General features: G+C 40.6%; 1 protein-coding gene across 3 annotated transcripts in view; it reads left to right on the forward strand.

Moving 5' to 3' along the window:
• The first annotated feature begins 5,908 nt into the window (after positions 1–5,908).
• The window catches only part of nr1h4 (nuclear receptor subfamily 1, group H, member 4), a 38,447-nt gene continuing 20,347 nt past the window's right edge, over positions 5,909–24,008 (forward strand). The window contains exons 1-2 of one of the 3 annotated variants that reach the window (XM_057835679.1): positions 5,909–6,133; positions 12,389–12,544. In XM_057835679.1, coding sequence (XP_057691662.1) covers positions 12,448–12,544 — 97 coding nt within the window. In that variant the 5' untranslated portion in view covers positions 5,909–6,133; positions 12,389–12,447. Of the gene's footprint in view, positions 6,134–12,388; positions 12,545–16,403; positions 16,477–24,008 lie in introns of those variants that run through there. The other 2 variants (XM_057835680.1, XM_057835681.1) reach the window with 2 other exon arrangements.

A 24,008-nucleotide genomic window follows, 5' to 3' on the forward strand; every position in this document is an offset into this window, starting at 1 on the left:
CCAGCAATCAGTTGTAGGAATGCAATTTACTCTGTATGTTACTGACTTTTTTTTCCTCTCGACTATTTAAGAATGCATGTTACCTTGGTAACACACATAGTGCTCACATCTGGCTCGGCGTTAAAGATTATCGGTTCAAATCTTGCTTGAAAATTCCTCTGTCGAATTCTTCTCTGCACATTTCTATAATGTTCATTTTAGGTTAATTGAGAACTCCAAACTGTCCATAAGTGGGAATTTATGTTTCAAGGGTTTGTCCACATGCGTATTGCAACAAGTCAAGAGTGTAACAAAAAGTCAGCTGAGATAGCATAATAAGAAAGATAAAACTGATTGAGGTAAATTTGCAATGAGAACAGCCTAAAGCTAACTGTCAAGCTCCGATGAGGGTGACTCTGTGTTCCATCTTCCCAAGAAGATGGTAGTTCCTGCTGGGCATTGCTGCCTGTCGCACCTCCTCCGGTGCCCGGTGGTCAGCTGCAGGGTCATCAGCCAGAAACCACCATTCACCAACGTTTTGCTGGTTTAATTCTGGTACGTCTCCTGGTGGTGGAGCAGTGACAGGGACATCTCCCTGTCACCCCCTGCAGCTAATGGGTATTGTCCCCTGCGGCTGTTTTCTGGGGGTTAGGTGTTCTTTCTCCAGGTTTTGTCCTTCCTCCTGAGCTAGAGCCAAAAGCTCCCTTTTTCAGCCTCTTCTGTCAGGTTCTTTATTGCCTTCTTGAGTCTTCTTCCTGTGAGTCCCACATCCTTCAGGAGGCATGTTGTTGACATCTCCATGAAGCCTCTGGGTCCGACCTCCACTGGGTAGATGGTAGTCTTCCAGCCAGCCTCTTGGCACTCAGCAACCAGCTCTGAGTACTTGGCCGTCTTGTGTTCACAAGCGGGCTCAATCCCCTCCTCAATGGGTATTGTGAGCTCGATGAGGAACGCTCCTGTTGGCTTGGCTGACCATACGACTATATCTGGCCGGAGAGAGGTGATGGTGATCTCCGAGCGGAAGTGCAGCTTCCTGCCAAGGTCGACCCTCATACGCCACTCTTGATCAGGGGAAATGGCCTTGGTGTGTCATGGAGACTGGGCAGGCAGGTGGTGTGGACCCAAATGCAGGGAAACAAAAAGCAGCAAGGCAGGTGGCGGTGAACTCAAAAAACGTTCTAATAATAACTAACCAAAAGCACAAAGTACAACCAAAAGGACTGGAGATCAAAAAGGCAATGTTCAAACCAAAACTTACTTAAACGGAGGGACTGGTACACGAGGGCTTGGACAGGACTTGAAATTGACATAGACAATGACGCAACAAGGAGTGAAAAGAAAATGGGAGCTTATATACACACACACAGACAAGGGGTAACGAGACAACAAGGAACAGCTGGGCAACACATGAGGATGCAGATTGGAGGATACACTAGGAGCAGGGACAACAGGTGAAATCAATGGGCAATCACAGGGACAAGTCACACTAGGAGAAAACCAACACAAAACCTAACATGGTGTGGCACTTTGCCTGATGCTTCTCCTGACCCCTCCTTCTGCAACGAAGCTGGTGGGGTCCTCTGCAGGTGGTGATAATCTCCTGTGCTGTCGACAGTCCTCCATTACTTCGGCTAGCTTTCTGAGGACTTAGTCATGGTGCCACCTGTAGTGGCCCTGAGTGAGCGGGATCTTACAGCCTGACAAGATGTGCTGGAGACTTACTTTGGAAGCGCTGCAGAGTGCACTCCATTCCTCTCTCCTGAACCACTGGTGGAGGTTCCTAGGGCAGGGAAGCATACCATAGTTTGAGTGGATGAGGAAGTTGAGTCTTGCCTGTAGGATCTTCCACACGTCTGACCAACTGATGTTCCTGTGTGTGTTCCCCTCCCAGGTTGTCCAGCCTCCTTTCCGACCCTGCGACACAGCTTTGATTTTGTAGTGGTCTTCCTCCAGCCTCATCACCTCCACTACTACCATCTCCTTCTACAGACGATCTCCTGGTGTTGTAATCGGCTGATGGCTTGGTTGACCTCGCCCTGGGCATTCCACTTTCGGCCAGTCAGAACCTTGGCATTAGCGTTCCGTACTGACTTGTCTGTGGACTCCCTAAGCTCGAGGACCAACTTGGCCTTCTCTTGCATGTAGCCCAGCTGAAGTGACTTCAGTGGTAGCTGCAGCGTGTTTTTTTTTCCAAAGAGGCCGACTTCAGAGAAGCAACGTGGAAGCCCCAACCACTTCCAGATGAATCATTAGGCTTTCCCATCCATCTTGTTGACTGTCGATGAGGTCTCACTCATTTTCAAGGGCCACATTATCCTCAGGTAGAGTTTAAACTGGTAGCACCAACCTTGTGTTCACTATGTGTAAAGCAGAGGTGGGTAGAATAGTCGAAAACTTTGCTCAAGTAAGAGTAGCGTTACTTCAAAATAATATTACTCAAGTAAAAATAAAAGTAGTCATCCAAAAAATGTACTCAAGTGCAAGTAAAAAAAGTGTCTGGTGAAAAGAATACTCAAGTAATGAGTAACAGTGTGAGTAAATGCTTACAGTATGCTATTTTTATTAAACAATGGTATATTTTTTGCTCAGCACATCATCTATATGAACTGTTAGTATTACATAGTGCTATAACCTATTACATGACCATATTAGGGCAAAAAAATTAAAAATCATCGAATTCAAGCTCGAAAAATGAATCATTACCCGTCCAAAGAGCAAGCGCGCCCTCTAGTTGAGAAAAAACATTTTTCCTTCAATGAACTGAAATGGAGTCTTCGTGTCCAATAAATCGATGCCAAATAAAAACTGAGAGAAAGGTTCAAACAGATATGTGCTTTCGAGTAATGTTGACTCTGTGTCCAATAGTTTATTTTTAAGTCACTTTAAAGACGCCACTTGATTGAACAGGCCAACGTGATCATATGACTTCAGACTGCGTCTGGTTATGTGACAATATTGTTACTTCTGATTGCTATAATGGTCTCATGTGATTATTGTTGCGACATCTAATTGGCGAAACTGATAGAGCCACTGTCGGCATCTGTGGCAAAAAATAAGTAGAACCAAAGAATAAAGAGAAACATATGTAAACGACTATAGTGTAGCCAAAAGTAGCGGGGTAAGAGTAGCGTTTCGTCTTCACAAATCTACTCACCTAAAAGTAAAAAGTATAGCGTTTTAAAACATTTCTTAAAAGTACATTGTCCTCAAAAACTTTCTAAATTAAATGTAACACGTTACTACCCACCTCTGGAGTTAAGTGAAGAGGCATCTTAGACCAAGTTTTGGTAATTTAATGGAGAAACACAAACAGACGTTTTGGAAGGAGTGTGGGATGCAGAGCTCATACAGTAACAAATCTTTTGTACAAATAAGAAGGCTTCTATCCATGACCTTTAACATTGGCTGTGTTCTTGGCGCAGAGTGTCAGGAGAAGAAACTGGTTAGCTAAGTGCAAGATTTACCTGCACTTGGTATGTAATGTATTACAGCAGACCAACAACAAGCAGCTCACATTAATTTGGCCAGTGAGATCTGCGAAGTGAAATTGGTACTCAAAGACCTCCATGCCACACCCAACCCTAACACTGTGCCAGTGGTTACTGTCATGATTTTTAGATATAAAGGTGACAAAAGATGAGAATTTTACTACTAGAATATGACTACTGCCTATTTATGATTTCCAATGATTCAAAGGCTTTGGCTCACAGTGTTCATGTATTCTTTGAATGAGACACATTAACGCCTTTGACTTTGCTGAAATTTAAATTCCTGTGACACAAAAAAACATGTTTATTATATATTACACGCAGTATTTTATGCTCCTGAATGAAATGGACCACATGGATGAGTGCAGAAGCGATCGATACATTTATTCAATTTTTTGAATCCCGCGCTACAAAAATGAGAGGGAAGCGTCAGTTTCACTATAGAGCCATACTATCGAATGCAAAATGACTGCAGATTCAGCTGATTTTGCAGATTAATTCATTTATTTTTCGCGTCACGCCAGCCCAATGTGCTGCAGGCTTTTTTTGCTACACCAAGATCTTGTTCACCACAAAGTATAGGCCGCCTCCCTAGGCCGAGGCATTTCGTCTATGGTTCTCGATTGTGTAGAGACTTCCACCCCTCTCGGCCCTCCTCATGTGCCTGCCGAGAGAGCGCTATCCCTGGCTTGGGCCCGGGGAGCCCCAGGCTCTCGTCTGCGGTTCTCGATTGTGTAGAGACTTCCACCCCTCTCGGCCCTCTTCGTGTGCCCGTAGAGAGAGCGTTATCCTCGGCTTGGGCTCGGGCAGCCACGCGCTCCAACGTTGGCCGGTTTGTCCACCGAGTGTGCGCCATTTTCGGTGGTCATTTCCCTGCTCCGTCCTCGGCGACGAGCACTGCCTGCCTGCCGGGGCCACAGCAGGAAATTGACGAACCGAAACTTGCTCGCCGCCGGGGACTGGCCGATCGGTGAAGAGAATCACCCCCGCCGCCGTGTGTGACATAAGTAGGGGTAGTTTTGTGTAATTTTTCGTGTTCGAAAGGCGAGGAAGAGACTTGGAAGAGTCGCTCGATTCGGGTTAGCATTTAGCGTAGCTCTTCGTCTCTGAATCCCCGCACGGAAATGACAAGAGCCGGACTAACTCCGGTCTGATAAAATACCGTTCGGGGGGTTTAAGAAGTCGGCGGTTTTGACCCTTGTGCAGTAATTTAGCCCTGTCGTACTGAATAAATGCCTTTTTAACATTTCATATTCCATTTAGCACAAGACTATTATTTGTCATGACCATACAGTTTATTTAGCAACTGGAAGCAGCTGTTAAATACTTTTAACATTATATGGTAGTCTAATACATTTCATTAGCACCATACAGAATACATACAAACATCGATTGTTAATTCCTTCATTTCATTTTTTACATGAACTCCCTTTTTAAGTTTCGCACCATAATAATGTACACAAAAAAATTACAAAAGTATGAAAAGTGGTATTTGAAAGTTTAATGTTCTCTTCCGAAGCTTCAACAAACCTTGCCCCTATCACTGGCTGTTTATATTACTAGGCGTTTGCAGTTTTTTTTTCAAGGCAAAAGTTTGCTCTGTTTCCCATCACAGTGTGGTAAACATCCTTTCTCTTATCTGTCTTTATTATACATTTCTTCAACATAATTACCGCTCTTGACAGGATTCTCCTCGCTAATATCACACTTACAGTATAGTACTTATTTCTCAGTCCCTACCTATTGTGTGTACTGTATTTGGTACTAACCTTGACCCTCCCCGATGTCTGGATGGGTAACAAAAATAGCCCTTGAGCCAACAAGGAACATTACCTTTATGCCATCATTGCAAATACAGTTGTATCTTTCCCTTCACAGAGTCCAACACTGCCCAAATACAAACCACAGAGTCCAGCAGCCAATGGCAAAGGTTCTGTTTATTCCAGAGAGACTGTTCTGTTGACTCAGAACAACGCCATTGAACGGCGCAACAGTCCATCAATGATTAAGCTATTGTTTATGCGAAATATAGGCAACAAAAAAAAAAAAAATCATTGTAGCTGTTGTTGTTTCTTTAAACACTTTCACGATTGATTTACAACAGTCAAGAGAAAATATTGCTGTTGTATTTATATTAAGTGCACCTCCATTTTCAACATCTGAGAGGATGTATATGATTTCTTGATGTAAAAAAATAAAATAAAATACTTTTAAAACCATGTTCATTTAAAAAGTGTTTTGCTTCTAGATTTACTCAGAATTATGCAAGTGCTCAGCATCATGTTCATCAGTGGATAGAGGACGTACACAGTGTTCCTCAAATGTGTTTGTGTATATGGGTGGGATGCTGTGATTAACAGTAAATTTGTGTGCTGGCCTCTCAGTCTTTTTGAGATAAAGAGGTTTTTTTTGCAAGCGTGTTTTAGTGGGTTTGGCTGGGGGATGTGGACTCGGAATGAACAGTTTAATTAATAACTACCATCCTTTTCTCTCTGACCTTAGCTGGTCACACATGTTTTAACTGAAGTCCAGACACACAGTTTTGCGCATCAGGACACATTCGCAACAACAGATGGCTGTAGGCTTATACTGTAGTCCAAGCGTGGACGTCTGAGAAAACGCAGGAGAAGGAAGTTCAAATAGAACAACTCATCCAGTAGGAGAAGGTAAGGAACATGAGAGCATGGGTTGTGATGATGAGTCCACATGTGCCAAAAGCGCGTGCTGCGTGGCGGGTTGCTGTGTGGGCAGTGAGTGCAGACCCAAGAGTCTCTATATCATAGTAGGCTGCTTCAGGATCCCTTGGGAAATTACTTTAGTTAATTGAAGTATATTAGCACCTACAGTCTTCAAACAATTTTACTGTGTTGTGACAGATAACAAAAAGCAAAAGTGTACTCTTACAGGACACAAAATGCACACAATGTAACATACTTTCCGGACCATAGGATATACTGCATGCTTTTCATGATTTGGCTGGACCAGGTTGTAATGTTATGTTATAACTGTTAATATGTTATTGAACAGATGTATATTTAGCCGTTGTCCATCTTATTGTTATTAATATAAAGTACAGGGTTTTTTTTTTTTGGCCTTTGATCGAATAAAATTCCCTCCCAAAGGAGACATATATATTTTTTCCCCTCTTCGTTGTGCATTGTTTGGCTGGTGCAATTTATACTCAGGTGCAATCTATGCTCCGAAAAATTTAGTCTTTAAGGCAAGGCAAGGCAAGGCAAATTTATTTATATAGCACAATTCAACACAAGGCAATTCAAAGTGCTTTACATCACATGAAGATCATAAAAATCACATTTAAATCAACACAACGTAGAAACGAAGACAAAAGATCGCATTTAATCACAGAATAAAAATAAATAAATAAAATAAAAATAAAACAAAAACTACTACTACTAATAATAATTGAAATCAGCAATGGAGATAAAAACAAGAGGAATAGAAAGCAGGTAGATTGAAATATATAGACAGTTATAGATATGCAGTGCTAAACAAAAGCGTTTTTAGCCCTGATTTAAAAGAGCTAACAGTTTGAGCATACTTCAGACGTTCGGGTAACTTGTTCCAGAGGTGAAGAGCATAATAACTAAATGCTGCCTCACCCTGCTTGGTTCTTGTTCTTGGAACATGCAGAAGACCGGTTCCAGACGACCTTAGGGGTCTAGATGTCTCATAGGACTCTAACAAGTCAAGCATGTATTTTGGTCCAAGGCCATTAAGTGTTTTGTAGACGAGCAGTAGTATTTTATAGTCTATCCTTTGACTTACTGGAAGCCAGTGTAGCGATTTCAAAACTGGTGTAATGTGGTCCAGCTTCCTTGTATTTGTGAGGACTCTGGCTGCAGCATTCTGTACCAGCTGCAACTTCCTGACTGATTTTTTATCAAGACCTGTAAATGTACCGTTGCAATAGTCCAATCTGCTGAAAATGAATGCATGCATAAGTTTTTCCATGTCTTGTTGAGTCAGAAGCCCCTTAATTCTGGTTATATTTTTTAGGTGGTAATAAGCGGATTTAGTGACGGACTTTAAATGGCTATCAAATTTTAGGTCTGAGTCAATAATTACCCCAAGGTTTCTGACTTGATTTGTAGCTGTAAGTGACATTGTGCTAAGTTCGCTGCTTATCTTTGACCTTTCCTTTTTTGGCCCAAAAATGATCACCTCTGTCTTCTGCACATTTAACTGGAGAAAATTCTGGCACATCCATTCATTGATTTGATGAATGCATTTGCTCAGGGTGACTAAGGGACTATAATCATGTGGGGACACAGAAATGTACAGTTGTGTGTCATCTGCATAGGCGTGATACATTTAACATTACTTATTACATACAGTGGGGAGAACAAGTATTTGATACATATCAAATACTTGTTCTCCCCACTGTATATCCAAGATAATGTTTGTCGTTTTATCTTTCATCGTTAGAGATGTATTCATTGAAATATTTTGCCGAAATCTCACTGGGTAGCATTTGTTTAGATTCTGCATTGAGTAAATGTTATAAGACTACAAATCCTAATGAAACGAATGTGGTCAGATAGTGCTAAACTGTCAAAGAAATACATTTATTCTTCGATTCATTAATAAAAAGAGAGTTGAGCTATTTCATTCACCATATCAAACTGTACATAGTATAAGTACGGCTTGGAAAACGTGTATGGGTGAAATCAGACTCAGAATACACTGTAATGTGATTAGTCGCTTACGAACTGATATGATCTCGTCACGACATAATTGCTTTTCTGTGCACGATCGTGGCTTTGATCTCCGTGTAGAACAGTGTAATATTTCAGAAGCATTAAGTATGCTAAAAGAGTAATTGCTTCCCACTACTAAATGGGGGAATGTTTTATTGATTGATTGAGTTTGACCACTTCTATCATGCACATGAGTTAAATGAGCGCAATAAAAATGATAAGATCAACTTAAAGTTGTTATAAGAAGAATATATTGAGGACTCAATTTATGACAGATACTTAACAACTAAGGAGATATGTCTTTTGCTTTCTAAATAGGTGATTTAAAAAAAATGTCTTGACGTCATATTTTCATCTGTATAATTGATATGGAAAAAAACACAGGGAGAACATATTAGTATTCAATGACAAACCTCAAAACTCTCATATAAATGTGCAGATGTGTAAAAAAAGCCTTTTGGCATTTCTCACATTCCTGCATAAAATCACCACCAAATGTGATCTGATCTTTGTCAAAATCACTTTGATAAAAATACAGTGTCTGCTTTAACTAAAACCACCCAAACATTTATAGGTTTTCATATTTTAATGAGGATAGGAGGCAAATAATGACAGAATGGGGGGAAAAAAAGTAAGTGAACTCTCTGCTTAAAGAGACTTAAAGAGCATTGGAAACCACTTTTTACCAAACATTTTAAGTCAGGTGTGTGCGCAATCACTGACAAGTGGTTTAAAGCTGCACTGCCCACAATAAAACACACACCTGGTAAGAAATGTCTTGATGAGAAGCATTGTCTGATGTGCATCATGGCTCGGTCAAAAGAGCTGTCTGAAGACCTGTGATCAAAGATCGTTGATTTGTATAAAGTTGGGAAAGGATACAAAACCATCTTTAAAAATCTGGATGTTTATCAGTCGACAGTCAGAGAAGTTGTCTACTAATGGAAAGAGTTTGGCACTGTTGCTTCTCTCCCAAGGAGTGGCCGTCTACCAAAGATGACGCCAAGAGTTCAGCGCAGAATACTCAGAGAGGTAAAGAAGGAACCGTAGAGTACCTGCTAATGACTTACAGAAATCCATGGCACAGTCCAATATCTATGTGTACAAATCAACTACAGTGCCATGCAAAAGTATTCGGCCCCCTTGAACCTTGCAACCTTTCGCCACATTTCAGGCTTCAAACATAAAGATATAAAATTTAAATTTTTTGTCAAGAATCAGCAACAAGTGGGACACAATCGTTAAGTGGAACAACATTTATTGGATAATTTAAACTTTTTTAACAAATAAAAAACTGAAAAGTGGGGCGTGCAATATTATTCGGCCCCCTTGCGTTAATACTTTGTTGCGCCACCTTTTGCTCCAATTACAGCTGCAAGTCGCTTGGGGTATGTTTCTATCAGTTTTGCACATCGAGAGACTGACATTCTTGCCCATTCTTCCTTGCAAAACAGCTCGAGCTCAGTGAGGTTGGATGGAGAGTGTTTGTGAACAGCAGTCTTCAGCTCTTTCCACAGATTCTCGATTGGATTCAGGTCTGGACTTTGACTTCGCCATTCTAACACCTGGATACGTTTATTTTTTAACCATTCCATTATAGATTTGGCTTTATGTTTTGGATTATTGTCCTGTTGGAAGATAAATCTCCGCCCCGGTCTCAGGTCTTGTGCAGATACCAACAGGTTTTCTTCCAGAATGTTCCTGTATTTGGCTGCATCCATCTTCCCGTCAATTTTAACCATCTTCCCTGTCCCTGCTGAAGAAAAGCAGTCCCAAACCATGATGCTGCCACCACCATGTTTGACAGTGGGGATGGTGTGTTCAGGGTGATGAGCTGTGTTGCTTTTAGTCCAAACATATCGTTTTGCATTGTGGCCAAAAAGTTCAATTTTGGTTTCATCTGACCAGAGCACCTTCTTCCACATGTTTGGTGTGTCTCCCAGGTGGCTTGTGGCAAACTTTAAACAAGACTTTTTATGGATATCTTTGAGAAATGGCTTTCTTCTTGCCACTCTTCCATAAAGGCCAGATTTGTGCAGTGTACGACTGATTGTTGTCCTATGGACAGACTCTCCCACCTCAGCTGTAGATCTCTGCAGTTCATCCAGAGTGATCATGGGCCTCTTGGCTTCATCTCTGATCAGTTTTCTCCTTGTTTGAGAAGAAAGTTTGGAAGGACGGCCGGGTCTTGGTAGATTTGCAGTGGTCTGATGCTCCTTCCATTTCAATATGATGGCTTGCACAGTGCTTCTTGAGATGTTTAAAGCTTGGGAAATCTTTTTGTATCCAAATCCGGCTTTAAACTTCTCCACAACAGTATCTCGGACCTGCCTGGTGTGTTCCTTGGTTTTCATAATGCTCTCTGCACTTTAAACAGAACCCTGAGACTATCACAGAGCAGGTGCATTTATACGGAGACTTGATTACACACAGGTGGATTCTATTTATCATCATCGGTCATTTAGGACAACATTGGATCATTCAGAGATCCTCACTGAACTTCTGGAGTGAGTTTGCTGCACTGAAAGTAAAGGGGCCGAATAATATTGCACGCCCCACTTTTCAGTTTTTTATTTGTTAAAAAAGTTATAAAGTAAATTATCCAATATGTGTTGTTCCACTTCACGATTGTGTCCCACTTGTTGTTGATTCTTGACAAAAAAAATTACATTTCATATCTTTATGTTTGAAGCCTGAAATGTGGCGAAAGGTTGCAAGATTCAAGGGGGCCGAATACTTTTGCAAGGCACTGTATATGTAAAACTATGGCCAAGAATGGTGTTCATGGGAGGACTCCATGGCGGAAGCCACCGCTGTCTAAAAAAACCAATGTTGCTTGTTTAATGTTCGCAAAAAGGCACTTGGACACTCCACAGAAGTTTTGGCAAAATATTGTGTGGACGGATGAAACCAAAGTTGAATTGTTTGGGAGTAACACACAATGTCGTGTGTGGAGGAAAAATGGAACAGCTCACCAACATCAACACCCCATCCCCACTGTGAAGCATGGCTGAGGGAGCATCATGATTTGGGGCTGTTTTGCTGCCTCATTGCCTGGACAACTTGCAATCATTAATGAAAGAATGAATTCCAAAGTTTATCAGGATGTTTTGCAGGAAAACCTGAGGCCGTCTGTCAGACAGTTTAACCCATTTTATCCCGAATTTTCCCCAGACATGCAAACTACCAAACCGGGTTGCCCCCTTTCAGTAATCAATAATAAAGAAAAAAATAATTTAAAAAAATATAATTGTTTTCTGGTCACTATTGTGACCGGCGGGTTGAAATGGGTTAAGCTAAAAAGAGGATGGATGATGCAACAAGACAATGATCCAAAACACAGAAGTAAATCAACTTCAGAATGGTTTCAGAAGAACAAAATACATGTTCTGGAGTGGTCAATTCAAAGTCCAGACTTGAACCCCATTGAGATGTTGTGGCATGACCTAAAGACAGCATGCATGCCAGTCATCCCAGGAATCTGTCTGAACTACAGCAGTTTTCTAGCGAAGAATGGGCCAAGATTAGTCCTGATCGATGTGCCTGACTGATCTGCTGCTACAGGAAGCATCTGGTTGAAGTTATTGCTGCCAAAGGGGGGGGGCACAAAATATTAAATGATGTGATGATGATGAAGTGATGGTTCACTTACTTATTTTTCCCCCTTCTGTCATTGTTTGCATACTATCCTCATTAAAATATGAAAACCTATAAATGTTCGGGTGGTTTATTCAAAGCAGACACTTTTTTCCATCCATGTGATTTTGACAAAGATCATATCACATTTGATGGTGATTTTATGCAGAAAACTGAGAAATTCCAAAAAGTTCAGATACTTTTTCATACCTCTGTACATATCAAGTGCGAAAACAAAAATGGCACCGTAGATAGTGCAAGTGTCCTGAGAGTGATACCTAATGAAATATCCCAGATACATCAATGACACAAAGGTAAAAGTACTGTAGTTCCAACTAGGAAAAAAAAAATCCACTGATAGTAGGTAACCCACTACTTTCTCTCATGACCTCTATGCGCGGTCACCCTGCAGGAAGCTCAACCGGTGTGGGAGAAAGCACTTAACAGTAGTGTTGATGTCCACACTCACCGGCCTATTCTTAATTACTTTGCAAATGTGTCACAAGCTACTGCGGGCAGTCCGAGAAGAGTGTTGAAGAGATTTTCATCAGTTCACTCTTGTTACAGCAGGAAACAGACGCAACAAACTCCTGTGTGACCCCCCTTTGACTTAACAAGCTTCCTTCATGAATGAGTGGGTGGCCCCTGACATGGATGCGGTGGGACCACTACAAATCCCATCCACTGATGAATTTACCATCTCAGAAAGCTCCCATTTGTTTGGTAAGTCTGCTTGACATTTAATCGTCTTTTGACAAGTAAGTACAACTATGCTAAAGACAGCACAATTTACCTTCCCATCAAAACAGGCGTCTACTTCTGTCACCTTTGTAACACATACACCCATTTAGCTACCTATTCTCCATGAAGCCATAGTGAGGTAAACCCAGAAGTGATTGTGGACCCAGTGACAAGGGTATTTGCAGATGCACAACATTTCAAGAGAAGAAAAAAAGATATAATGCTACCTTAATGTATAAGTTTTATTTAGGCTAGGATCAAGTTCCTATCTCAACATGCTCACGTATGAAATTAGTTAACCCCATTACGGACTGTAAGCAAATGGTTGCATTTTACGACTAAAATTAGAACCAGGGTGAGTATATCTTTCATCTACTTGCACATGCGCGACCACTACATTTTTTTTTTTTTTTTTTTTTTTTACTGATAAAATCCTTCACGGTTAAATCCACTAGTTGGCGGTAAATACAACAGAAGAAAAAGAGGCTGACAAAGTGTGGACTCTGTGTAGCGGGTTATAATTAAAATGGGGTAGCACAAAAACTTGACTGCACAACAACAATGACGAAAAGGACAATAAAGGCTGTTTCAAACTAGTGGCAGACAAGTGTCTAGGGTTCAGTGGCAACACATTCATTATGTATGTTGGAGCGGACTTCTTGGCCGCAGTTTTGTGCGGAAGTTTGAATGAATTTGCACCGAGAGGTAGGGCTTAAAATTACGGTGGCCGAGAGGTGTCAGGCGAAATGCAAAGTCCACACACTTTGCAAATAGAAAAAGCACGAACCCCAATTGCAAACGCTTTGCAAAAGATAAAAAGCACGAATGCAAACTGACACAACACGATCCCCAATTCCTAAGGCGTGATTGCAAATTGGCAAAAGCATGAGTCCCAATTGCCACAACACGGCAGCAAATGGCTCGCAGCACGAATGCAAATTGCCACAACACAATCCCCAATTCCTAAAGCACAATTGCAAATTGGCAAAAGCACGAACCCCATTTACCACAACACGGCAGTAAATGGCTCGTAGCACGAATGCAAATATCCACAACACAATCCCCAATTCCTGAAGCGCAATTGCAAATTGGCGAAAGCACGAACGCCAATTGCCACAACACGACAGCAAATGGCTCGCAGCACGACCGCAAAAGGCTCGCAAGACAATTGCAAAGATGATGACCCAGAAGTTGAAAATAATAAATAAATGATAAAAAAGACGACACTTTGTAAATTGCTATATGTGCTTTGTGACCATCTCTACGGGCCTCCGTAAAGTTGCCCCCCCCATCAGACGGAAATTTATATAAAAATGATGTTAATCGTTTGTGCTGCAACGGTTTTGTAGATACAGTATTATGCTTTTATCGAGATATTTATTACGAGTGGGGACGTCACTCGTAGCTTTTTCTTAGCTTAGCTCCCGCAGCTAATGGAGCGTACCAACTCTCTCAATAACAGAGGGGTGTCTTAACAAGGCTAGCACGAACGTAGCGCAAACAAATTCGGGTCCATTTTGCAGTAAATTGGGGGCTTAGAGGGATGTCATCACTCGAATATATCAAGCCCCCTAATTGCTTGCTTGGAGCTTTCTACTTCCTGACAGCAGCTACAGTACCTCAGGTTACATGGCTCCTCGCGTTTTGTGCTTGCCGTGGACCACTCTTCACACTGAGCTGACGCTAGTGTGAAAAGCCATAAATGGCTACCGCTGGTACTGTTTCAAAGGAGGCTGATGGGGGGAATAAATCCGACTCAGGGCCTCGACACACTAGCTGAAAGCCAACACACGAGGCGTGATGCGACTACACCAACAAGCAGCGGGCCTCATCGCTGGTCTCTAATTATCTATTAATTTGGAGGGCATTTTAAAATTCCTGGTCTTTTCTGAGCGCCAACAACTTCCCGTACTACTGCTTTTTCATTTATGTCCTGGAAATCATGCCATGAGGTATCGTAAAGTATGTGCTGGTCGCACATTGCTAAAATGATACGCTGCTCCATGTTGGCAAAGTGTGGCGTGTGGATGTCAATTTCTAGGTTGGCCAGTGTCCTTGCAGGTGATTTGCCGATCAATAAATCCATTGCCGGTTTTAGTGCCAGGTGACAGAGACAGAAATCGAACAAAACAAAATTCATATGTTAAGCAATGTACTGGCTGATGTCAAAACTGATAGAGAATGAAATATATATTCATAAGTTTGTAGTTGTATGCATTTATGATGAAAATATTTATCGGTTAAACAGTGAAAATTAGCGGAAAACTTTGCTTGTCGATTTACAGTGTGCGCCCCTAAAATTTTAGTTTAGGGGTCACTGTGCACTGAGTAAAAAATGTTAGTCTGGAGCCCTGCATTAAAATAATAGTGCATCCGGCGCCCTCAGTATACATGTTTATATTACCGTATTTTTCGGTCTATAAGTTGCAGTTTTTTTCATAGTTTGGCTGGGCTTATACTCTGGAGCGACTTATGTGTGACATTATTAACACATGATTATATCATTTCACATGTTATTTTGGATTGATGGTGGTTCGGTAAACTTGTTAGCATGTTCTTTATGCTATACGTATCTGAATAACTCTTGATAGCTATGTTACGTAACATCCCGGCCACGTTCGCATTTGTTGTTCATGCAACATGTTTCATCATGTTGCCCATTTTCATACTGTATACTTATTCAGCATGTTGCTCTCTATTGTATTTTTATTTTAAATTACCTTACAAGATGACATATCTGTTCTATGTGTTGGATCAGAGATGGGGAAAATGAACCTCTTAATGCAAATTTATTACCCGTATTGGCCCGAATATAAGACGGTGTTTTTTGCATTGAAATAAGACTGAAAAAGTGGGGGTCGTCCTATATTCGCGGTCTAGACATTATACCCCTTCATGACGCTAGATGGCGCCAGATATCATTGAAGCGATGTTCTGTCATGAGAGAGCTCAGCTACTCTTAAGTTTAATTAGTTTGCATTGTTTTATTGCAATGTTTTTCCTTATTCAGATTTGTTTCAAGACTACAGTTACAGTTAGACTTCACTTTGATGGTTAATGCAGTTATTGCAATTTTGTTGTTTTATCACAATAGATTGGTTTATTTACATTTCAAAACCAGAAGCCATTCATTTACGAATGTGATTGCTCTTTAGTTTACATATTCAATTATTCAGATATTAAGATTCGAATGAGGTACAAAAACATGCTTTTTCTCTCAAATACATTGTTATAATTATTTGTTTCAGATGAACTGTAATTATTTTCTGTATAAAAATTAATTTGGTGTTCAAAAAGTCTTTTTTCAAACTTGACTCTTGAAAAAGAGGGGGTCGTCTTATAATCAGGGCTGTCTTATATTCGGGCCAATATGGTATTTGAAAATTATTTTTGCAAACCCATTTATTTAAAAATAATACAGCATTCCAGACTAGTGTTGCTGATCTTTGATAAAGGTATGATCATATTCTGAGCTTTGTATATACTTCTTATTTTAGCAGAAAAAAGGAGCAGTTGGTTGCATATTAATTGCACTAAACAGCAAACATGGCAAACAGTAGCGATTAGCCATTTCCATTGCCATAATTTGCAGGTGACTTAACATTCTATTATGCTACCTGTATAGGAGAAACGGATTGCCTTGTTAATGATTAGCTCTGGCAACCTTTGCGCCCCTTGGGAAATCTTGGGCATACACCAAGTTATTCGTAGGCTGTTGCTTTTGTTCTTAGAAATTAAGTTAAGGTAGCTTGAAATAGAAAATGCCTGGAAGATGTCTTGGTAGGTAGCGATACGGAAAAAAGTACATTTTCGAGGAAGCAACTGGTGCGTTGCTGTCACAGTATGTATATTCTCAATGGTCTTTGTGTTCGGTATCTCAGACATGGCCATGGTCCGAACCAAATCTTCGAGAGGTCAGTGCTGTATAATATTGTTTTACGAAAAACCATGCAATTTTAAAAATCCGGTATACAATTGAATTGTTAAGAATTTAAACTGTTGATAGGTATTATCCTTCTTTTTATGGTCTTCTTTATTGAAGATGTCAAATCTTTCGACCTTTGAGTATCTCGGCTGACTACTGTATGTTGCAATATTGTTAACATTATTGTACTAGTTTCCACAGGGCAACTTGTTTGAAGAGGCTTTACATGTCACTCCAAAGACACAGTGTGCTCTGTGCGAGTCAGTTGTTAATCATTTATGGCCTTACAGTATGTAGTACCATGCATCTTACAGATTGCTGCTAAAGTATTCAATGAGAGATGTTTGAAAATTTGGATTGTTTGAGTTCAAGTCAGCTCAAGTCTCAAGTCTCATTGACATTTGTAAAAACTCAATTTTAAACAACATCTGAGTTGGATCTCACAAGGTTTTCAAGTACTGGATAGTGTGCATTGCAGAAGTGCTTGATGTACTGTAAGTCCAACCACTGTAATAAGTGAAATGAAATCATTACAGTCTGTAGTAAAATTGGGGGAACAAAAAATATATGTCTTAACAAAGAACCTTTATACCCTGCACACTAGATTAAAATTGCACTCATCTATAATCTGCTGTAAAATAAATCTAGTTGCTTTTAAAAGGGATTTGTACTCTTCAGGCATTAAAATGATACTGTATGTCAAGTGTGTACTTGTGACCATTGCCACATTCCTGACAAGAATTGCAGCCCGAAGCTGCATGTGAACTTTTGCCCAAAATTGTGCGTGGTGGAAAAAAAAAATACAGTACATCATTTGTCATCTCGTCCAATAGGTCACTCTGTACCTACTGGACTGAGTTGTTCCCTTCAGCTCTACACTGAGTTCCATATCGCTGTGTGAATGTGAATGTAAGAGGCCGCCGGAAATTGTCCTTACACCCCACGTAAACGTTGTTTCTGGTGCATACCTGTCAAAACAAACGTATTTTCTAAATAAAGCCCAAGTCACACTCTTTAAATATTTTAGTGCTTCTATGATGGCAGCATAACCAGGGTGAAAGTGGGCCAGAACAGTCAGGAACGCAGTTCCGGTATAAGATTCAGGGCCAGAATGCAGTTCCGGTATAAGATTCAGGGCCGGAATGCTGTTCCGGTATAAGATTCAAGGCCGGAATGCTGTTCCAGTACACGGTGCTTTGATTCCGAAAATATGACAGCAAGTGTAAAACGCTATGTAAAAAAAAAAAAAAAAAAAAAAATGCTAAGCTGCCACACAGGCATTTCAGCTCCAAGAAGAAAACAATCTACCAACATCAGATTTACATAAACAAGTGCTAACAACAAGCATAATAAAGTGTTTGTGTAGCATAATCCATTTCCACCAATATTTATGATTGATTTTATTCCACGGACGGCATGGAGGTTTCCCCAGCTGCTGCAGTTATCTGATTCTGACGATGATGAGTCACATCAATGTGCGAATGCACGCAGCAAAGCAAAACGCCTGGACTCATTTATCCATTCAATGGCGTACCGCAAGCAACACGTCACTTCAGCTCATTAATATTCATGACATTAGCTACTGTTGCTAAGTAGGGACAAGCCACAGTTTGTCCCTAATAGGAAATGAATGGAAATCGTGTACGAAGGAGATGTTTACAGAGCTAATCCTACCAATTTTCTCCAAAAATGATGTGCCTGGTGCCAAATTGACTGGCAAATATGTGGAAGAACATAAAAATGTTCAGTTAAAGAGATGGCTTTAGAGTCGAAGGCTGAAAAAGACGAAAAAAACGAGCCGACCTAAGCATAGCTTTAGCTTTTTTATCGACGCGACTGACAATGACATTCTCCTGTTTCAACAAGCTATCCTTTACCATCAGCCCTGTCTCTCTTAATTATCCTCTTGTTGTCCTATGTCTCTTACCGTTCTTGGGGGTAATTTAGTTAGCTTTGTGTAGCGATCGCAAATGCTACTCAGTGACAGCCAACGAACACTTTTAATTTTTTTCATTGATAACACATCTTAATCCTATAATTTATTTACACTTCCCCCTTACTAAAGTTGTTTATATATATATATGTATATATATATATATATATATATATATATATATATATATATATATATATATATATATATATATATATATATATATATAACAGAAATGGTAACAGTGGCAGTCAGATACCATTGTAATTCTTTTCAGGTCATTCATTGTCAGACAGAGGCAGTACGGCACAACGTTACCCAAAAAAAAAAAATATATATATATATATATAAAAATGGCTTACCTCTTTGTCCTCTGAAAGACCATGCCAACCCAACATAATGTTTACTGCAAATGAAACGTGAATGGATTTGCCGAGCTGGTGTTAAAGTCCGCGCAAGTTGATTCGGTCTTCACATTTTTTCCTCCCGAGTTTTTGGTTTCCGGAAACGTATGAAGAAAACATCCTTCATGTGTCGTAATTTCTAGAGTTGTTTCTACAAGTTCCAAAAAAGCAATGCGTGATCGGCATGTTTGTTTTTGAAAGGATTACCGGAGAACAGTAGCACTAATTACGTTGGGTCTATGCGAGGGCGGGTCTAAAATGTCCCACTTCGACTTTACTTCTGCTTTACGATACGACGTCACGGTCTAAAAATAGCCTGCGTGCGGTATGCCATTGGCCGACATACTGACATGTGATCAGCAGAGATGGTTAGCTCTGATTGGTTCAAATGTGCATGTTTTCTGGAACAGCAAAAAAAAAAGCTTGTTGAATTGATGCGACAAAATAAGGGCAATGCAACATAAAATGGATCAAATCTTTAAGCGCAACGAAAGAGTTGAGGAGGCTTATTTATTATATTTAGTTTTATTTGCTCTGATGGGGAGGTTCAGAACTTCTTAGCTGTCAATGTGCACTTTGGACTTATATTTGTTCATTTATGTTATGCTACTTATTCATTTCCTCATGATTTAAAAAAGTCAATGTTTGCGTGATCTTCAAAATATATTCCATTTCACTCTGCATAATATAAGTCATTTGTACTTATTTTCCTCAATGTATGTTAGTATATCTTTATTATTAACCCCCCCCCCCCAAAAAAAAAAACAAAGTAAATATTTACATTAACTTCAATTTTAATATATATCCTATGTTCTTAAGTAGTTAATATTGAGATTTGGCATTTAACATGTGAGGAAATGAGGGAAAATAAAAATTATTAGATGGAGGTTGGGTTTATTGCTGTTTTTGTTAACTTTTATTTTGCAAATCATTGAAAAAATACAATTTTGAATGAAAAATAAATAAATGAAATTTCTGGCTCCGTGGCAACCTTCACGTCGGGGAGTTCCGGCAAGAAATTCTAGCCACTTTCACCCCTGAACATAACACACATTAACAGGAATCAGACAATTAGGTATGCTTGTACTACTCATACAAAGCATGATGACCTTCCATTTAGCAAAGCAGTTTTGCCTTTGGTGATATTGAGGATGAACGACACCATAAAGATGGTGGTGTTTAAAGAGGGGTCACATGTCACTTTCATGAGCTTTTAATCATACTATATTTTCGATCGCTGGTTAAAATACACAATCGGAGTGGTTTTCTGAACCACTGACATATTTTTGAGAAACCGTCGAGTGTTTTCTGTCTGCCTGTTAGGGCTACTGAAAGGCTCGATGGTACCTACCTCCGCCTCGTTCCCTTACCTCCTCCTCTGCTCTGAACTGTGCCGCATTGCTCCCCTCCCCCGCGCCTTGCCTGCCCTTCTCTTTAAGACAAGTATGCATGTAATGCTACAGCTTAGTGTTGTATCGGTCGCGAACGATTCGTTCTTTTTGAACGAATTGTTTGGGTGAACGAGACCGAACTAATCACCATCTGCACTGATTCGTTCTATGAAGTTGGTGGCGCTTGTTCGCTGCGTGGGAGGGCGTTGAGCAAGCGGCAGCGTCTTCTGACATCGCACACGACCAATCAGACGCCAGCCTCATCGCGGGCAGGGGAGGGAGCGGAAACAGAATCATGGCGTATGTCACTCATTTCCACGTGTGGCCAATAAGCAGCCAGCGTGCAGGCAGGGGGGAAAGACTGAGTTTTGTCACTTCCCGTTCAGTGATTCGGTCCTCCGGTTCCTGACCTAGCTTGCTGCTAACTTGACTTTCCAGTAATGACTATGCGGTGAACGAGTCATAAAATGAAAGGAAACGACTTTGTCACATATTTGTTAACGTGGAGCCTATCAAATGCTGCTCAAAAAGACAAAAACACCACACAAATCTAGCGAGCATGGTTTAGTGTTCTACTTTTCTCAACAGACTCGGGACTGTGCCTATGACGATATACTATCAAATTTACAGTAATTTAAAACACGCGTAGCTGCGAGGCAAGCAAAACCTGAGCTGCGGTCGCGTGACGGCAGTGAAGCGGGCAGAGAACTGTCACTATATGGAGGCTTCATGGCAGCGATATGTACCTCATATGTGCACAGAAAAAAAATAATATTTAGTATGATCACCATAATACTGATTTGCAATGAAACTGTATATACATGTCAAATTTTTCCGAGTGTTTTTTTTTTTTTTTTTTTTCCGTGTCAGAGGGTGTCGGTTGGTTTGACAAATTATGTCAATCCGTCCATCATGTGCTACTCAAGCGCCCCAAAAACAAAGCGCGCGGACACGGGAGATGTCGCAATATGTCTACATTTTTCTTAACAGACTAATGAGAGTAGAAAGGCGAAATCATAAAGCAAACAATTATTTCTCGTCAGCATTTGACGATCTGAGATGCGGGGACGACAGGGGAGCTGACCGGATTATTTTATTTATTAATACCAGTGCAAAAATTCAAAACGATCATCTTAATAATAAAAAACAAAAATACAACAGAGCGAGAGGTTAATATGATGTGTTGGCCGTTCCATAATTAGAAATTAAACTTTCGATTTATTTTTATTTTCGTGACAGCAGGCATGCCGCGTTGGCTGTTAGCAGCAGCATTGTATATGTGAGCAAGGTCATGCTAAAGAAAGTCCGTGCGCCCCCGACCCCAAACCCCGACTTCCCCCTCAAAAGGAAAATGTTTAACCGTGTCCTAATTCGAAATGCAAGCACGAGCCATGACTTTGAGCCCATAGAACTAGGACAGACGACGCGGAAGTTCTCCCTCGCTTTTGCAGCAGCGGGAGGGAGACGAGGCTGTCTCTGAGAGCAGAATGATATCGCCTGTCACTCATTTCTGAAACTACGACGAGTGGTCAATGTGCAAGAGAGGGAGGGACCAAGCAATGTCACTTCCCGTGCAGTTATACTGTGAAGCGGTCTTTGGTGATTCGTTCGGCAACGTCACTTCCCGTTCACTAACCGAACGATTCATTTGGGTGGGGAGGGAGATGAGGGGGGCGAACGATTCGTTGAACGATTCGTTTGAACGAATCGTTTTACTGAACGAACCGGAATGGATTCGTTTACTCAAGTGAACGACAAATCCCGTCACTACTACAGCTTGGCTAACACTGAGTGCTTGGCAAGACAACAAGTGGGAGCTTTTTTAATTGAATGTTGTTTTTTTTGAGGATGCAAAGGAGGCTTTCGTCTTTTCACACTTCCAAAAGATGATGCTATTCTTCAGAAATGGCTGATTTTGAAGTGAAGAGCTTGAGGCTACGGCTACACTAGGACAGATCATTTCCCCCGGCGTAGTTTGCCGACTATTTTTATACCTGTCCACACTACGTTTAAGGTGCGTTTCCGTTTCTGCAAGGTACAGCTGCGTTTGTGCAAACTATGCATGTGTAGAAAGGAGCAGACTCATGCTACGTCATCGTCCTCACGATCTAACTCTGAACCGGAAACTTATTACTTGCCGGCGGAAAAATTTCGAAATTACAACACTTTCTAGACCAGGGGTCGGGAAACCCATTTTGTGATTATTGTTTTTTTTCATGAACGCATTTTAACGCATCACGGAGGATCTAGAGTGAAGGGACTGAGTGCACACTCGGCTTTTACTAGAAGTCCCCGGGTTGTGATTGAAATAAATCTTTAGAAAACAACAATGAAAGCATGAAATCATGACTTGGGATGTTACAATCAATGCTCAGTTGCGCAATCACCACTTAGAAAATAACAAATAGAAACATATGGTGTGCGTATTTCCTGGAAGTGGAAACAGCAACAAGGAGGGCTTGTGCATAACAGTGGCGCTCCTGGAATTGGCGACAGTTTTGACAGGCGAAATGTCATGACAATGAAACTGATCGCACCTCTGTGACTTGGGGTACCATGCATTTCACTTTGCATGGTTTAATTTCCCCCTATGCATTTCTATATACTCCAGTTCAGTCGGCATTGAGCTGGGAGGGGCTAGCCCTGCTGCTGGCTGATCAAAGACTTAAGGCGGGAGATGAGCTCTGTAATAACACTCATCTCTGTGTAATCCGCGATTGGAGGACCACCAATGGGCGCAGAATTGATGCATATTATTCGACGTACATTTGAAGGTTCAAGAAAAACATGTGAATGCATTATCAGCTCATCACAGCCTGTTCAAATCGAGCAAGCCGGCCGGGACCACATTTAAAATGATGGATTGGCGGAGAGGCAAATGCATTAATTAAAAGAGCCCCAGAAATGACTCGCGAGACAAAGGTTTCTGGCACCTGCTCTACACTCTTAATCAGGGGTGTCCAAACGTTTTGCAAAAGGGGCCAAATTCGGTGTGGTAAAAATGTGGGGGGCCGACCTTGGCTGACAACCTTTACATAGAACAATATATTTAAGCAAATTTTAGCAAGCCATTCTGTGTGTCACATTTGCCTCATTATCTTTTTTAATTACAGTATTGGCCCTAATATAAGACGGTGTTTTTTGCATTGAAATAAGACTGAAAAAGTGGGGGTCGTCTTGTATTCGCGGTCTAGACGTTATACCCATTTACGACGCTAAATGGTGCCAGATATCATTGAAGCTATGTTCTGTCATTACAGATCTCAGCTACTCTCAAGTTTAACCAGTTTGCATTATATTTTTGCAATGTTTTTCCTTATTCAGATTTGTTTCAAGACTACAGTTACAGTTAGACTTCACTTTGATGGTTAATGCAGTTATTGCAATTTTGTTGTTTTATCACAATAGATTGGTTTATTTACATTTCAAAAACCAGAAGCCATTCATTTACGAATGTGATTGTACTTTCGTTTACATATTTAAATGTTCAGATATTAAGATTTGAATGAGGCAAAATAACATGCTTTTTCTCTCTAATACTTATATTGTTATAATCATTTGTTTCAGATGAACTGTAATTATTTTCTGTATAAAAATTAATTTGGTGTTCAAAAAGTTTTTATTCAAACTTGAATCTTGAAAAAGGGGGTCGTCTTATAATCAGGGCCGTCTTATGTTCGGGCCAATACGGTAATAATTTCAACAATCTCACAACTAGCCTTGTGGCGTCCTCTTTCGACTCTCGGGCTCTTGCGAAATACTGCTGCTGTGAAATTAAACTAGCTTCAAGTTG

This window comes from Corythoichthys intestinalis, chromosome 5 (assembly GCF_030265065.1).
Source record: "Corythoichthys intestinalis isolate RoL2023-P3 chromosome 5, ASM3026506v1, whole genome shotgun sequence".
Lineage (NCBI taxonomy): Eukaryota > Metazoa > Chordata > Actinopteri > Syngnathiformes > Syngnathidae > Corythoichthys > Corythoichthys intestinalis.